This window comes from Tachypleus tridentatus, chromosome 10, assembly GCF_004210375.1.
Source record: "Tachypleus tridentatus isolate NWPU-2018 chromosome 10, ASM421037v1, whole genome shotgun sequence".
NCBI lineage: Eukaryota > Metazoa > Arthropoda > Merostomata > Xiphosura > Limulidae > Tachypleus > Tachypleus tridentatus.
The window spans coordinates 23,772,643-23,789,326 of record NC_134834.1 but is presented as its reverse complement, the minus strand read 5'-3'; the positions used below and the strand labels follow the sequence as shown (position 1 = coordinate 23,789,326).

The following is a 16,684-nucleotide window of genomic DNA, read 5'->3' as shown; positions in this document are numbered from 1 at the left end:
AATAGCTTGCGTAATACGTAAACTGCTTGCATTATCTACAATAAATAAGATCTTGAAATAGGAGCTGATAAATAGGTACGCTGTGACGTTCCTTGAAAAAACTTCTCACAGATACAAGAAACTTCATTAAATGCTTTCTGTCTATCTGTCTTTACTATTGATAAAGAGAAAATTTTATAGTGAAAACACACATATATATCGATTAAATATGCTTTAACGCGTAGGACTGGGGTGACTCACAGGCGGGAATGTGTCGCACAGATCTTTATGCCACACTTTTTCTAACCGCCCATCACGGTATGAAAACACCTTTTAAACTGGATGTCTTCCAAATGACAGGTAAGACAGGGCGTGTTTCGTTACTCCTAATATCTTAAATAGCTGTTTGTGAATGTGTGGATAATCCTTCGTGTCAGTTTCTTGGAAAGCATTATCATTGCCTATTACTCAGCCTTTCAAGTAAGCTAATTCATTGATTATTATTATGAAAATTACCACACTCACTGGTAGTCACCTTTAAAATGTCAGAGATCAAAAAGAGAGATATTGGGTAGTTAGAAATTGCGCTTTGTTTCCACGATGTTGACGCATCGACTCCGCCACCACCCACACATTTGAGGATGTAGCACCCTTCATTATAAAATTGGTTCGCCGCTAGGGACGCTAGTGTTCGTAACTCTCTGGTACGAGACTAGGTCAGGGGCAGACCCTATGTAAGGAGCCGAAAGACGCGTCGTTAGTAGTTATTCGATTGAACAGCGGAGATAGAACGTTAACTGACCTCCAGTAATTTAAAGACTTCCAACAAGTTGGAAAACGTAATGATGAAACTTTGGATGAGCATATTCCTTCTTGTTGGCGTTGGTGAGTATTTATTTGATTTAGTATTAAATAATATCAAACTTTTTTATAAGGATACAAAGTAAAATGAATTTTATTTTTACCCGAATCATGGTGAAGCAATGTAAAAATCGCCAAAACACAAATTTAAACCTAGGCGTTCTACCTGATTGTTAGGCCGCCATGGCCAGGTGGTTAAAGCACTCGACTCGTAATCTGAGGGTCGCTGGTTCGAATCCCCGTCACATCAAACGTGCTCGCCATTATAATGTTACTGTCAATCTCTTATTCGTTGGTAAAAGAGTAGCCCAAGACTTGGCGGTGGGTGGTGATGACTAGCTGCCTTCCCTCTATTCTTACACAGTTAAATTAGGACGGCTAGCGCAGATAGTCCTCGTGTAGCTTTGCGCGAAATTCAAAACAAACCAAACCTGATTGTTACAGTTCACTTGCCGGAAAGAAATGAACCCACGTGAAACGTTTGTTAACTTTTGTTAAAATTCAGGTCCTGCAACAGGCTAGAAAAGAACTTTGCAACTAAGTTGATTTCAATGTCATTGTTAAATAGTATTTATTAATATCTATGCTCTTCTCTAAGCATTCTCAATTTGAAAAAAAATCTTGGAATTCATATTAAAATTTCCCAGAGATATTGATAAGTGGAACAAGATTTTCTTTTTAAACATATAATAGCACTGCTGACTGAAGCGTAAAGGTTTGTTTGGTCAGTTAAGCAAAATTTTTGGTGGCCCAAAAACGGTTTAATTGTTTTCTCTAGTCAGTTTTTTTTATTTTTCTATAATATCTATAAAAATATTAGGGTCTTTGTTGTCGGTTATTCTCATCAGATAGCTCGTGTAAATGTAAACATATATTTGTGTGTGTGTGTGTGTGTGTGTGTGTGTTTAGAAATTATTCTTGTACGGAGCCACCTTGACGCTACCCAGTAATAGGTCAACATTTATTATATATCTATATATTAACTGTTGCGAACCTTGTATTTTATTGTACCATTGTGCCACAAATTATGGTTTATCACAAAGTTTGATGTACATATAACATAAAAGTAATATAGTATCTAGTAAATAAGTGCACTATGCTGAACAAGGAATATATATATGGATGATTCTAAAATGTTTGTATTTTTACTCATTCATACCACTTTTCTTGTGGTAGTCATACATCGGTTGTTGAGACTTGTCTTATTAGTAAATTTTACATTGGTTGTTTGAACACTTTAAGGATTATTTGTATGAACAAGTTTAGTGAGGATTTAACATCAATTGTTGTTATCTGTTTAGTAAATATCGACAATAAACAAATAATAATGTTTAATATTCACTTATGTTTATGTTTTTAATTAATTTTAGTGTTTATTGACATTGAATAATTAATCATGTTTAGTGGTTATTAATTGCTAGAAATTAAGTGTTTACTGACATCAAACTTTTGTAGCTTACTTGTAATGGTGTTTACCTACATTATATCAACATGGCTAGTGTTTACTGATGTTAGATTAACATGGTTATTGTTTACTAACACTATATTTTCATAACTTGCTTAAAGTGGTGTTTAAATCATACTGTTGGCGTGAGCGTGCTTTGTAGTCACAATGAGAAAAAAACCTATACACTGGGTAGGTGAAGTGAAGAAATAGTGTCATTGGCCACTATTCAGGTCTAGCTTATCTCCCTTTGGTTAACTTGTGTTCAGCTTTACTGATGAGGAGTGGAGTCTTCCAGAACTGGTATAACCTAGTAACACACGTTAGTGTAGATTGAATAGCAACTTCCTTGGATTTGAACTTTGAGATTAAACAATTTTTGAAATACTAAGTTTATTTATTATATATATATATAGTTAAAGTTAAGCAGAAAACAAACAATGGGCTATCAGTACTCTGCCTACCACAGGTATCGAAACTTGAATTGTAGCGTTGTAAGTCCGCAGACATACCGCTGAGCCGTGGAGGGACTGTTATTTATCAGTGATACAATAGTGTTTACTGATATTAGATAACATAATTAGTATTTACTTGGGCCCGGCATGGCCAGGTGGGTTAAGACTATCGACTCATAATCTGAGGGTCGCGGGTTTGAATACCCATCGCACCAAACATGCTCGTTCTTTCAGCCGTGGGGGCGTTATAATGTGACGGTCAATCCCACTGTTAGTTGGCAAAAGAGTAGCCCAACAGTTAGCGGTGGGTTGTGATGACTAGCCGCCTTCCCTCTAGTTTTACACTGCTAAATTAGGGACGGCTATCGCAGATTGCTCTCGTGTAGCTTTGAGCAAAATTCAAAACAAACAAACATTTGCTTGTATTAGATCAATATAGTTAGTGTTTCTAACATTCGTTTATCACAAATAACTTATAATAATAACTACTCACAAAGTTTTTTATAGCATGCTTATAATGGTGTTTATTGGTATTAGTTCAACATTCTTGGAGAAAAAAGTTACAACAAAATTTTATCAAATAAAAGGTTTGTGGATGATTGAACTAAGATGGGACAAAAGCCTGAATGACTCGAATCCAGTCAATAAGATGTAATATCATAGATGAGTTATAGTAATCCAACGTTAGGTAAACACATTTATAAATTTGGTGAACTGAAGCCAGTCAGAAAGAATCATATCAGACAGATTGTTTATAGATAAGAAAGCAACATGATAACAGATATATAACATTTTTATAAAATCAATGAATGTCCAGAAAAGTCTGATGTACTCACATTTCGCGTTGCATTTCCACTGAATTAGTTTCAAATGTTTCCTAATGTTCAAAATAAGTTGACTTCATTTTGAAAAAAGTGAACAGTTTACCAATAGCCAATAAAATGAATTTTATTGAATTATGTTTATTTCTTCTTTCCAATCATGTAACTTTTTCTATACTATCCAACTCAAGATATTTTATGGTAAATGTTTAAATAGAAAATAAAATTTCCCTGTGGAATAATTTTGTAGTGTGTTTATGGATGTATTAGATGTTGGGATAAGAACCTTGTATTTAATAGTTTGTATATGTAAGTGTTGTCAATTAATACGAGGTGCGGCATGGCTAGATGAGTAAGGCACTCGACTCGTAATCCGAGAGTTGCGGGTTCGCATCCCGGTCACACCAAACATGCTTGCCCTAGGTGAATTATTATATGACGGTCAATCACACTATTCGTTCGTAAAAGAGTATAGAAAGACAATGAGACTTGATACTGGCCATATATAAAAGTATGAGAGATTTGTGGTGTCACACTTTTGTGTCTCGTTTCTTACGTCAAATGCAGGTAGTTCACAGCAGAGAATAGCCCGTCTTGACCTTGCCACGTGCAGTGTTGTACTTCTTAAACGCCTTACATTTTTCTCGGAATACCTATTTTACGAGGTCTGTTCAAAAAATACGCGGACTGACGTCATAAAACAAAATGTACTTCATTTAGAAGTTACAGGTCTGGGACCCCTTCAAAGTACTCTCCTCCCCAACGCACACACTTATCCCAACGGTGTTTCCACTTGTTGAAACAGTCCTGGTACGCTTCTTTTGTAATGTCCTCCAGCTCCTTCGTCGCATTTGCCTTAATCTCGGAAATCGTCTCAAATCTTCTTCCTTTTAAGGGTCTTTTGAGTTTGGGGAACAAGAAAAAATCGCACGGAGCAAGGTCAGGTGAGTAGGGGGGTGGGGAAGAACAGTGATAGAGTGTTTGGACAAAAACTCACGAGTTTTGAGGGCTGAATTTCGCAGCAACGCGGTGCATCTTCAATTTTTCGGTCAAAATCTCGTAACAAGATCCAACTGATATCCCACACTCTTCAGCAAGCTCCCTGACAGTCAGACGTCGATTTTCTCGCACCAGGGTGTTGATTTTGTCGACGTGTGGGTCTTCAGTTGACGTGGAAGGACGTCCAGGACGCTCATCATCTTCAATGGACTGTCGACCATCCTTAAAACGTTCATGCCACTTGAAACATGCCGTACGCTTCATAGCAACATCACCGTAAGCCGTGTTAAGCATAGCAAAAGTTTCAGTCGCAGATTTTCCAAGTTTAACACAAAATTTCACAGCAAGTCGTTGCTCCTTCAGGTCATTCATTCTGAAATCCGCCAAACGAAAAAATCGCACTTCACTTAAAACCGCGTAGCTAATACACAAATGAAGATATCTGCAATCGGGAAATGGCGTCGTAATCAGCTGATCTGTGCGAACCTAGCGACACCAAGCGGATCCCCTGGAACCAACTGGAGCCGCGCAATTCAAACAGTCCGCGTGTTTTTTGAACAGCCCTCGTATATCTAACGAATATATCAGAAACTTGGTACGATAGAAGATTAAGCCAGCACGTTATTTTAGTATCGATGGACTACGTCGTGAAGACTGAAGTTACAAATGATTGCTTAAGGCTTATTTAGAAAAGATAAACTTCAATAGTACATTAATCTATAGTTATGTAATTAATGGGCCCGGCATGGCCAGGTAGTTAAGGTACTCGGGTCGTAATCTGAGGGTCGCGGGTTCGAATTCCCGTCACACCAAACATGCTCGTCCCTACGGCTGAAAGGTGATAATTAGCTTCCTTCCTTCTAGTCTTACTCTGCTCAATTAGGGACGGCTAGCGCAGATAACCCTCGTGTAGCTTTTCTCGAAGCCCCCCAGTGGCTCAGAGGTATGTCTGCGGACTTACAACGCTAAAATCCGGGTTTCGATACCCGAGTTGAGCAGAGCACAGGTAGCCCATTGGTTAATTTAAACAAAAAAAAACAGCTTTGCGCGAAATTGAAACGAAACCAAAACCATATATAATTAATAAAAAAGTAATTGAAGCTTATCATTTTCATTAATTATAATGAAACAGAATATTAATTTTTCTGCATTAATCTAGGGAGTTTGGCCACGAGAGTAACAGGTTAACAGAATATAAACTAAAATTAACGAATAAAACAATATAAATATTTCAGTTCTGTTATTACGTCATACGTTTATTTTCTATATATAAATCAAAACAATAATAAAAACTTGAATGACAACAAAACTGCTTACTGAAGTGTAACGGAGTGTGTTTTTTATTGCAAAACCACATTGGGCTATCAACTGAGTCCATCGAGGGGAATCGTACCCCCTGATTTTAGAGTTGTAAATCCGTAGACGTACTGTCGTACCAGTGGGTATCAAGTGTAACATACCATAAATGTTCAAAATATACCACGAGGAAGTACAGTATACAAAGTAAAAAATACCAAACATATGGAAACTCAAAATACAAGATCGAAACTGTTGCCAGGAGAAAAGTCAGTAAACAAAATGGAAGCTATTAACCACGTGAAAGCTGAAAATACAAGATGGAAACCAGAAAGCTCAATCACAGGAAAGGAGGTTTAACCACTTTCTATAACTTTTCCTTCATTATTTTGTTACTTCTTGATAGTTTCTCAAAACTGAAGGGTTCAAGGCTACTCTGTGGTAGCAGTACGGGATTATAATTATATTGTTATTTCAAGGCTTTCAAGTAGAAAAGTTGGCTTTTCTTGGTACCTATCCGGCTCGGTAAGTTTCGAATTCGACCTACGCTAATCTCAAGGTGGAAAACAATAACAAAATGAAGTGCCTGTATAAGATGGTAAAGTTCTTTGAGTCATAGGCGTATACAGAAGAATACAGGGCGACTTTCTTTGGTAGCCTTGAAGGAGTTCTTCACCAAAGGAAAAGAAAATGCTTCTAACAAGTTATTTGGAAGTGTAATGAAACAGACAGCCTGAGGGACTCAGTCGATGAAGGCCGCCTGTCACAAAGCCTACTTACAATAGTAGTTTGTGTTAGAAATCTTTTCAAGGAGTAAACGCACAATAGTTATAAATATAACTAAACTTTTAACGTAATTTCCATCTATATAAAAAAAAAGTGTTTGTTTAGAATAAAGCACAAAGCTGCATAATGGGCTATTTGTGCTCTGCCCGCCACGAGCATCGAACCCGGTTTTTAGTGTGTAAGCCCGTAGACTGTGCCATTGAGGGCCGAAAGGGAAAGGAAAAATAGTTCATCTCTACCTATCTTAAAACTTTTAAACTATTACTCAATAGACGTAAGTAGCAAGTGATTCCAGATAAAATAACGGCGTTTTAAAGTACAAATTTCATGGTTAAACAGTGGGCACTAGGTGAATCCAAACAAAATACGTGGCAATACAGGAAAAATTGCATAGGGAAATGATAGACTCTATCATCTAGATTCTATCATTTCAGATTGTTTTAAAACTTTTTTTATGTCGATGATGAAGCAAGGATTTCTAGTTCTTATACATGTTTTAACAAGTAAATAAAGTTTCAGAGTTATGATATGGATTTTTAAGGACCACCAGGAAAGTTTTTTAATGCATATTGACGACTGAACAAAGAACTGCAAGATTTATTATGCCTTGGAAAAAGAGCATAGTTTTAAGTGGTACCTCTCATTATATTAGGTAAATCTGATATATCATAGTACATATTTTTGCAAATAAAGTAATTATTAGGCTGGAATAGTTATTGTATAGGTCTAAACACCAAAAAGTGTCTGGTTTGATATTGCTCGGTTTTTGCAATTTAAAATTATTATTGTCAAAGGTGCAAATTTTCTAGATGACGTCATGTTATAATTGTTGTTTGTTGTTTTTAAAGAGGAAAGTAGTTTCGCATTACTTAATCTTAAATCTTGGAGAAATTGTTTCATTCATTAACTGATCGACTGAGTTGAAAGCTTGCAGACTGTACTGATATTTTAAAGTTCGCTTAACATATAATGTCAACAATTTGAGTTTCACGGAGTTCCTTTTGTGTAGATTGCCCTATTTCGTTGAATGCACATGTTGTATAGTTGATAAATGTATGCAATAATTATTAATGAATGTCACAGGGTCTTCGAACTACACAAGACTCGATGGCACCGTTATAAGAGCTTACTACTATAGGATGCATGACAGATATGGTCACCGAATTTAACACTTTTGATAATGATGTAATAAGACATTAAGATTACACGATATATACGTAGATAATGTAGTCATTTAACCATACTGGCACGGTCGGTTTCTCACTAGTTAGTCGATTTTTCGTGTAAAGAAATGGTTAAAAACAACAACGAAAACAGTAACGGATTTATGTTACAAAGTGAATTAACCGCCCAAAAGATCCAATACAATAATAAAGATGGTGGGGGAAAGTTTTAACCTCATGGTTTTATGTCTGGCTCGTATAGGATGGGAAATCAACGTATGAAGGACATTTTCTGTAGTATAGAAGACACTCTTTCTCCCGCTGGGACAGTGGTACGTATACTGACTTACAACGCTAAATTCCGGGGTTTGATTCCCTCATCGATAGAGCAGGTTGTGGCGTTGCTCTAAAGAACACATTTCACCTATATCATTTATTTTTATCAGCACAAAGCTACACAATGGACTGTTTATGCTGTGCCCACCACAGGTATTGTTACCTAATTTTTAGCGTTATAAGTCTACAGACTTACTGCTTATACACTGGGATGCATAGAGGTATATTACCTATGAACTCGTTTTAAATGTACATGATTATAAGTGTATCTATACATTCTTAGTTTAAACACGTTTATGTTCAGATAATGTATTTATTCTCACAGTTCCTATGACGTATATTATAACAATCACGTGTTGTGACTGTATCGTACTCTACTTTATTAACGTTTATTTATTATTATTATTATTAATATTATTGCATTAATTTTAATTTGTAGCTTACGCTCAGCAAAGAACAGATTCTCAGGGTAACCAGGACTATTACGAGTATTACGATTATGATGACAACAAGCAGCCCAACCCACAACCAGCCGACCCTCAATCACCAAGGGCTCCCGATACTGTTCAATCACCTCCAAGATACCAGCCGCCAACCTCTCGTCCAGCACAACCCGCACCCCTTCCTGTTCAACCGGCCCAACCTGCCAGGAGGGTGAATCGTCCCCGCCAAAGGAACCACGGTCCGTCAATTATTAAAACTAATGAAGTGTTCAACTGCCCAGAACCTTTTGGGTTTTTCCCCCACCCGAGAAGCTGTGACAAATATTGGGCCTGTGAAAATGGCACGTCTACACTGAAGTTATGCGGAAACGGTTTAGTCTTTGACGACACCGACAGGCTACGAGAAAACTGTGCCTACCCTTTTAGTGTAGACTGTGGGGATAGGGCAGAATTAGGTGAGTTGGAGTTCTTGTACTACATAACAACAAAGAAGAGATTTCTTCAAACTTCAGTTTAGCTGTAACTGAAAAAGCAAACAGTTATTTTTTTCTTTTGTACATTGTTTGTTTGTTTAGTCTCGCACTCCTAATCCACTTTTTTTTTTTTTTATAAACTATCACCCCTCACTGTTGATATCATTTTGTTATCATCCTAGTTAAATTGCTCATCCATTTAACTTAAAGTCGATACGTTGTTCTGTACTATATTTTAATTACATTTTTAATACCCATACCAGCCGTCTTTAGAAAACATTTTTATTTCAAGTGGGTCACTTGTCATCGTAGATTTTGTTTCTTATTATTTCTTTTTTTCGTCTCTATTTCCGTTTATTCATTTCCTCTCAGGTTTTCTGTTTTGTTGTTTTTCCGTTAAACTCCTGTCCATTGTATCGCTCTTTTAAAAACAACGCCAACAGATTTTCCTTTCATAGTCTTGTAACCGCTTTCCGTAATTAGATTAGGATTATAACGCTTGGGCCCGGCATGGCCAAGCGTGTTAAGGCGTTCAACTCGTAATCTGAGGGTCGCGGGTTCGAATCCCGGTCGCACCAAACATGCTCGCCCTCCCAGCCGTGGGGGCGTTATAAGTGACGGTCAATCTCACTATTCGTTGGTAAAAGAGTAGCCCAAGAATAGGCGGTGGGTGGACGGCTAGCGCAGATAGCCCTCGAGTAGCTTTGCGCGAAATTCAAAAACAAAAACAAAATTTATAACGCTTTATAAACATATTACAATAATGTACTTTAATAAGAATTGGATGAAAAACGAATTACTATGCGAACTAAACAGGTACCTCATACATGATGAAGCTAGTCCTAAATATCTCTCCCCAGTTAACTTATATTTTAAATATAAAAATAAATAATAAAGAAAATTATATAAATTTAAATAATAATAAAAAATTATTAATAATAATAATAGCAAAAAATAAAAAAAAATAATAAAAAATATCTTTCTACTATATATATATGTATTAAACAATTAAAAAATGCCACCAACAAACTTGACATTTCTGCTGATAGAATAAAATAATCACAGTATACGAGCCACAATACATGGACATTGCCCTGAAAAGGACCAAAATAATATTCAGTTTCACAGTTATAAAATTCGTCAAGAACATAAGTACGGGGAGGAGGAAGAGGTCATAGAGAACCTGACCCTCCAGGGTATGAACTTTATTACCCAAACACCGACGACATTCTTCTTCTTCGAACGCTTTATAAGTGTTCTTGAAGTTTCCAAGTCCAGCTGAGTTTGAAAAGGTGGCCACTCTCTCCAATAATTTCCTAACGGCTGAGAGTGCTATAATATCTTGGGAACTGACTAAAAGTTGGCTGCTTTTTAACTTCACTCAACCCTAACTGATGTTCCTTACGTCAAAGATCATAATATATGTTATCGATTTCTGGGTCCTTCTTACTGCCAACCTATTGCATCTACAGGTCTACCTTTTTTTTTTTTCTCTTTCAAAGGTTTGCAAATATAATTTTCATGGCACCCACTTTATTACAACACACTAATGTAAATATATCTATGGTAAATAATAATAATTATATCACATATAGATTTCTTACTTTCTCTCGTATCTAGAACCACCCATCAGCACCCCAAATTGTCCTCGTCTGTATGGTATCTTCGATGACTCTTCCAACTGCCGAGTGTTCTATTCTTGTTGGAACGGAGACGCCGCTCGATTCGAGTGTCCCCCAGGTCTGGCTTACGATCCTGATCAGAGAGTGTGTGTGTGGGCTGATCTCGTTAGCCGCTGCAACCAGCTGGGTAGGATCAGATGTGTTATTTACTTTTACTTACAAAAATTAATTGTACAACTGTAATCACTGTAAAACTGTAGGCAGGCCACTAACGATAGATACTGTAAACTGTAGAATGTCACTAATGATAGATGCTGTAAATTGTAGAATGTCACTAGCGATAGGTATTGCAAACTGTAGAATGTTAATTATGATAGATATTGTAAACTCTAGAATGTCACCAACGATAGATACTGTAAACTGTAGAATGCCACTAGCGATAGATGCTGTAAACTGTAGAATGTCACTAATGATAGGTATTGCAAACTGTAGAATGTTACTTATGATAGATATTGTAAACTGTAGAATGTCACCAACGATAGATACTGTCTGTAGAATGTCACTAGCGAAAGATACTGTAAACTGTAGAATGTCACTGTAGATATGTTACTTGTGATAGATACTGTAAACTGTAGAATGTCACTAGCGATAGGTACTGCAAACTGTAGAATGTTACTTGTGATAGATACTGTAAACTGTAGAATGTCACTAGCAGGTACGATAGAATACTATGATAAACTGTAAACTGTAGAATGTTACTTGTGATAGGTAGTGTAAACTGTAGAATGTTACTAGCGATGGATGCTGTAAACTGTAGAATGTCACTAGCGATAGATACTGTAAACTGTAGAATGTCACTAGCGATAGATACTGTAAACTGTAGAATGTTACTTATGATAGATATTGTAAACTGTAGAATGTCACTAGCGATAGATACTGTAAACTGTAGAATGTTACTTAGCGACAGATACTGTAAACTGTAGAATGTCACTAGCGATAGATACTGTAAACTGTAGAATGTTACTTATGATAGATACTGTAAACTGTAGGCAGTTCACTGATAATAAAGGAGGTTAAAGATGGGATACTGAAGCCACATGCTATTGTTTTTCTAAGCCCTTGAAGAGTGGGCAGATGTTACAGGATTAGAAGATAGCTAGTATTACTCTTCTTTTCAAGGGAGGTGATAAAATTGTCCGAGTAATTATAGGCCTATTAGTCTTACATCACTTATGGTTAAAGTTTGAAAACGTGTGATAAAAAATGCTTTTCAAAGAAAGCTGTTTAATAACTTAAAACTGTCGTGGATAGTCAGCAGTGGTTTCATTATGGTAAATTTTGTTTAACAAATATTTTGACATTTTTGAAAAGTTCACTCACTGTTTGTGAAGATGAAGGTAAAGGTGTAGTTTCTGTATATTTAGATTTTCAGAAAACCTTCGACAATGTGCCACGAAAAGCTTGTAAAAATATTTCTCTAGGTGGGGACAATAATTAGGTTAAGTGGATAGAAGAATAGCTGGATGGAAGAAAGCAGATGGTTGTTATAAATAGCTTTCAGTTAAACTGGATTAATGTCATTAGTGGGACACCTGAGGGCTCAGTCATAGGACCATTGGTCTTTCTGATTTACACCAATGATGTAGGTGAAGGAATGGTCAATATTACTTACACTTATTGATGGTATTAATGTCTTGGTGTTGTTGGTTGTGAAAAGGATGCTGTTACTTTACAAAGGAGGATCATTTAGTGAATTGGGCAAATTCATAGCAGATGAGTTTTAATTATAATAAATGCGGGATAATGCATGTGAATTCTTACAATTTAAATTATAGGTATTGTTTCTATGGGAATAATCTTAACAGTGTCATAAAAGAAAGGAACCTTTGGTGTAATGGTTAATCAGCTTCTTAAGCCATCCAAGTAGTGTGTTGTTGCTAGTGGTAGAGCAAATAGGATTTCAGGTTGTATCTACAGAAATATAGAAGTCTAAAGAAGGTATAATTTTATTGTATAGGTGAGTGGTCAGATCACATTTGGAGTATTGTGTTCAGTCTTGAACTCCTCAAGAAGGAGATTGAATTTTTGGAAAGGGTTATTAGAATAGTGCCTCGGATGTAGGGGTTATCACATGAGAAGAAGCTGAAGTCTTTAAAATTGTTTTTGCTTTAGAAAAAAAGAAGAATTAGAGGGAATTTCATTGAAGCATTAAAAACTGTAAAAGGAACTGATGGTGTTGACGTATCGTTAAAAACTGTAAAGGGAACTGATGGTGTTGACGTATCGTTAAAAAATGTAAAGGGAACCGATGGTGTTGACGTATCGTTAAACAATGTAAAGGGAACCGATGGTGTTGATGTATCGTTAAAAACTGTAAAGGGAACTGATGGTGTTGATGTATCGTTAAAAAATGTAAAGGGAACTGATGGTGTTGACGTATCGTTAAAAAATGTAATGGGAACTGATGGTGTTGATGTATCGTTAAAAAATGTAAAGGGAACTGATGGTGTTGACGTATCGTTAAAAAATGTAAAGGGAACTGATGGTGTTGACGTATCGTTAAAAAATGTAAAGGGAACTGATGGTGTTGACGTATCGTTAAAAAATGTAAAGGGAACTGATGGTGTTGATGTATCGTTAAAAAATGTAAAGGGAACTGATAGTGTTGACATATCGTTAAAAACTGTAAAGGGAACTGATAGTGTTGACGTATCATCATTTTCACATTTAACAATGAGAATAGTAGAACTAAGGTACTGCCTACAGAACATTTGAAGCCAGCCCACTTAAACAAGTTTAAGAGAAAGCTTGATAAACTATACAAGTGATAAGGGTTGGCATTAAGATTTTAAAAAATATATAATAGTTCAGTGTAAAGGAGTGTAATAAGGTAGATGGACCAGTAAGTCCAATTTTTGTCCATAAATATTACTTCCTTTTGTATTTCAATCTGTAAGCAGTTTTCTAACGAGAGATATTGTAAAACTGTAGGAAGGTTGATAACCAGTGGCATATAAAACATTAATTTAAATTACAAATAAACTAAATAATTTGAATAAAATAATTGATTAATTGAAATTAGTATTTCTAATTACTCCAAATATCCAAATCCCATATTAGAATAATCAATTAATGAGCCCTAAAATTAATCACTTGTAAAATTCCATTAATAAATCAGCTCTTGGCACTAGTGATAGATATTGTAAAAGTCCAACACATTCTTATTATGTATTAACGTAGGATAAGTAACTATTCCCATTTGAAAATATTTGGATAACGAAAAGTAAGAAAAACTTTTTAAACAGAAATTGCTGAAGGGTTTGTTTGCCCCGATCCGTCCGAGATATCCAATCAGCCGGGAATCTTCACACGTCATGCACATCCCACAGACTGCAGGAAGTTTTATGTCTGTATTGAAGGTGTGGCTCGTCCTTATGGATGTGGAATAGGAACTGTTTTCAAAGCAGACACATTACAGTGTGATGATCCAGCATACGTACCAGGATGGTAAGTCATCAGTACGCATGTAGCATTTTGTTTAAGTTATACATTTAACACTCCTACGAAAAGACGTTTCTAGTCCTGATTTCTTCAAGCCCGTTCCCCTGGCTGTGGTTTCGCTAGATAGTAGATAGGGACAGTATCTCGTTCATCCATTCATTAATTTTGCAAATTCATTTAAATACAAAATTATTAGCTAATATTAATAACCTTTCAAGTTGCTCTGGGGCCTATTAGGCCCCACTTTTCGTAGGAGTGTTAATGACTATTTTTGGGGAGAAATTGTTTAATATATAACACATTAGGTAATTCTGCAGTAACATGATAAAACCGTTTAGCTGCTAATCCATATTGCAATCTATAAATACTATATGTCAGACCAATAAAGTCTACAGATGGCTAAATTGGCAAAGAAGAATATCTTATTAAAAGTTTAACACAGTAACAAATGTACTACATTTTGATGAGGATGCATTAAACTTGTTATGCTGTCCAGTGTTAAATCTGTAAGTTGTAAGGCTAAAATCCAGGTTTTGATACCAGTGTTAAATACAGCACAGATTGTCTATTCTCTAGCTTTGTGCTAAACAGCAAAGAAAAAAACTTGTAATAAACTATTCTTTGTCACCCATTAGAGCATCCCTAAACTTTACTGGAGTAAAAGTGTACTCTATCATTAAATTTACATGTTATAGTACAAATTTAGTGTGTGTGTGTATATGTAAATATACACTATATCAGTACTGTTGAGGAATTAAAATATATGGTATTCTACTTTGTGGATTGCTTTTAAAATTGCTAAAATGCTAAAAGTTATTAAACTTTAAAGTACTTTTTTATGGGAATACGTTAGATTTCTACAAACAACAGACTGACATCTACTTTGTTTTACGTGATCTCCAAAAGAACAATACTAACTCAATGAAACATTAAGCAATGTGGACTTGATACTTAAATTTTGCAATTTTTTAAAGTGTCTTTAAAACTTAAGTATTATTAATAATTTATCACGACCAGTAAAAAAGGATGGGGGGGGAGCTATTGATATTTAGTATTCTTTTCAACCAACATTTGACCTCATGACCCTTGTACGATAAACAAGAACCAAGTTGAGATTTCTGAAATTAATGTTGGAGGGGCCTTTTAAGGTGCACAACATTGATAGTGTTGATGAATCATCTCTTTCTGTATTTAATGATAAGAATGTAAGATAGGGGTCCCAAGTATGACCTTTGGCAGGGTTGGAGTCATCCTCAGCCAAGATAATTTTACTTTCATAGCAGGGTAGTTGGCCCTTGGAATAAACTGACTTGAGATATGGTGGAAGCAGTAAACTTAAGACTTGATAAAAATTTGGATGAGAAGGACTAGCTTGGAGTTCGTACATACATTATTTAGTGGATGGGACAACAAGATGGACCAATAGGTTCTGTGATGTCATCCTTAAATGTTATTTTACTGTTTGCCTCTTATACTCAGGAATTCAGTTAATAACTTTAATAATATATGTAATTTTTAACAAGTTTTAATGAAACAATTCATTGTATTTTTACAGTGAGAACTACTATGCAGATTTGGATATTGATACCAAGACATTAGCTAAGCTTCAAGGATGAAGAGCTAGATGACCACGAACAGTGTATAATTCATATGGCTGTTTAATTATCTGTTTAGTAACACAAGAGCAAACAGCATAGAAGCAACATTACTGTTTTTCATGAATGAATGATTTATATTTCTTCTTCTTCTGTAACTACAGACCAGTACAAAACTCTTCTAACAGAACCATGTAAAGTTAGTGGACAACCATGGCTAAAGTTCACGTTATGTTAATCGCAATACGCAAGATAAAACATCTGTAGTTTTATTTAACCTATAATCTTTTCCATAAAATGATGAATTACAATTAGAAAAAATATGCAAATTGACAGGAAGAACTAGTTTTTTCAACTTTCTATTAATTAAAATCATTCACACCTTTATAGAAATGTGCAGCATGTTCACACATTAATTCTTGTAAATAAGAAATACTAAAGTATTAAACAGTTAAAAACGATTCTTACTCCCTTCTTTCAAGATACTGATGTATAACTTATAAAAGTTGGACACAAAAGTAAATTTATCAAATACAAACTTTTACCTTGTTTTTTAAAATCTGTGATTTCAGTTTCTCAGTATTTATATTATTTCAGTATTAGCTATTTGCCAAGACTAAATTGGGGTGTGGGGTAGGTAATATATTTTAATTTCTGCACTGAACATAACCAATAATCTCAAATATGTTATTACAATAGATTTTGTATGACCTATATTATTTTTATATATACATACACAGTTCCAGAAAATGAAGTGTGTAATATGAGAGATTGTTGTAAATAATGAAGTAAGCTTTTCTAACTTTTGTCTTGTGTTTTTTACTTATTTTCCTTCAAAGTTTCTTTTTAAAACTTAGTTCTGATGGACAAACAAAACAGCTTACATATCCGCATCATTTAAAGAAAAATT

At 35.4% G+C, this 16,684-nt stretch overlaps 1 protein-coding gene across 1 annotated transcript; it reads left to right on the top strand.

Annotated features, from left to right (window-relative positions):
* The first annotated feature begins 403 nt into the window (after positions 1 to 403).
* On the top strand, positions 404 to 16,576 carry LOC143228885 (protein obstructor-E-like). Its single transcript, XM_076460316.1, has 5 exons — positions 404 to 864; positions 8,580 to 9,038; positions 10,677 to 10,865; positions 13,984 to 14,185; positions 15,735 to 16,576. The coding sequence occupies exons 1-5, from the start codon at positions 822 to 824 to the stop codon at positions 15,793 to 15,795; spliced, it is 954 nt and encodes a 317-aa protein (XP_076316431.1). The 5' UTR covers positions 404 to 821; the 3' UTR covers positions 15,796 to 16,576.
* Positions 16,577 to 16,684: the final 108 nt, after the last annotated feature.

Coding starts and splice junctions, on each gene's coding strand:
- LOC143228885 (XM_076460316.1), top strand. CDS start 822: ATGATGAAACTTTGGATGAGCATATTCCTTCTTGTTGGCGTTG. Junction 865..8,579: donor ATTCCTTCTTGTTGGCGTTG/GTGAGTATTTAT, acceptor TTTAATTTGTAG/CTTACGCTCAGCAAAGAACA. Junction 10,866..13,983: donor TAGCCGCTGCAACCAGCTGG/GTAGGATCAGAT, acceptor CTTTTTAAACAG/AAATTGCTGAAGGGTTTGTT.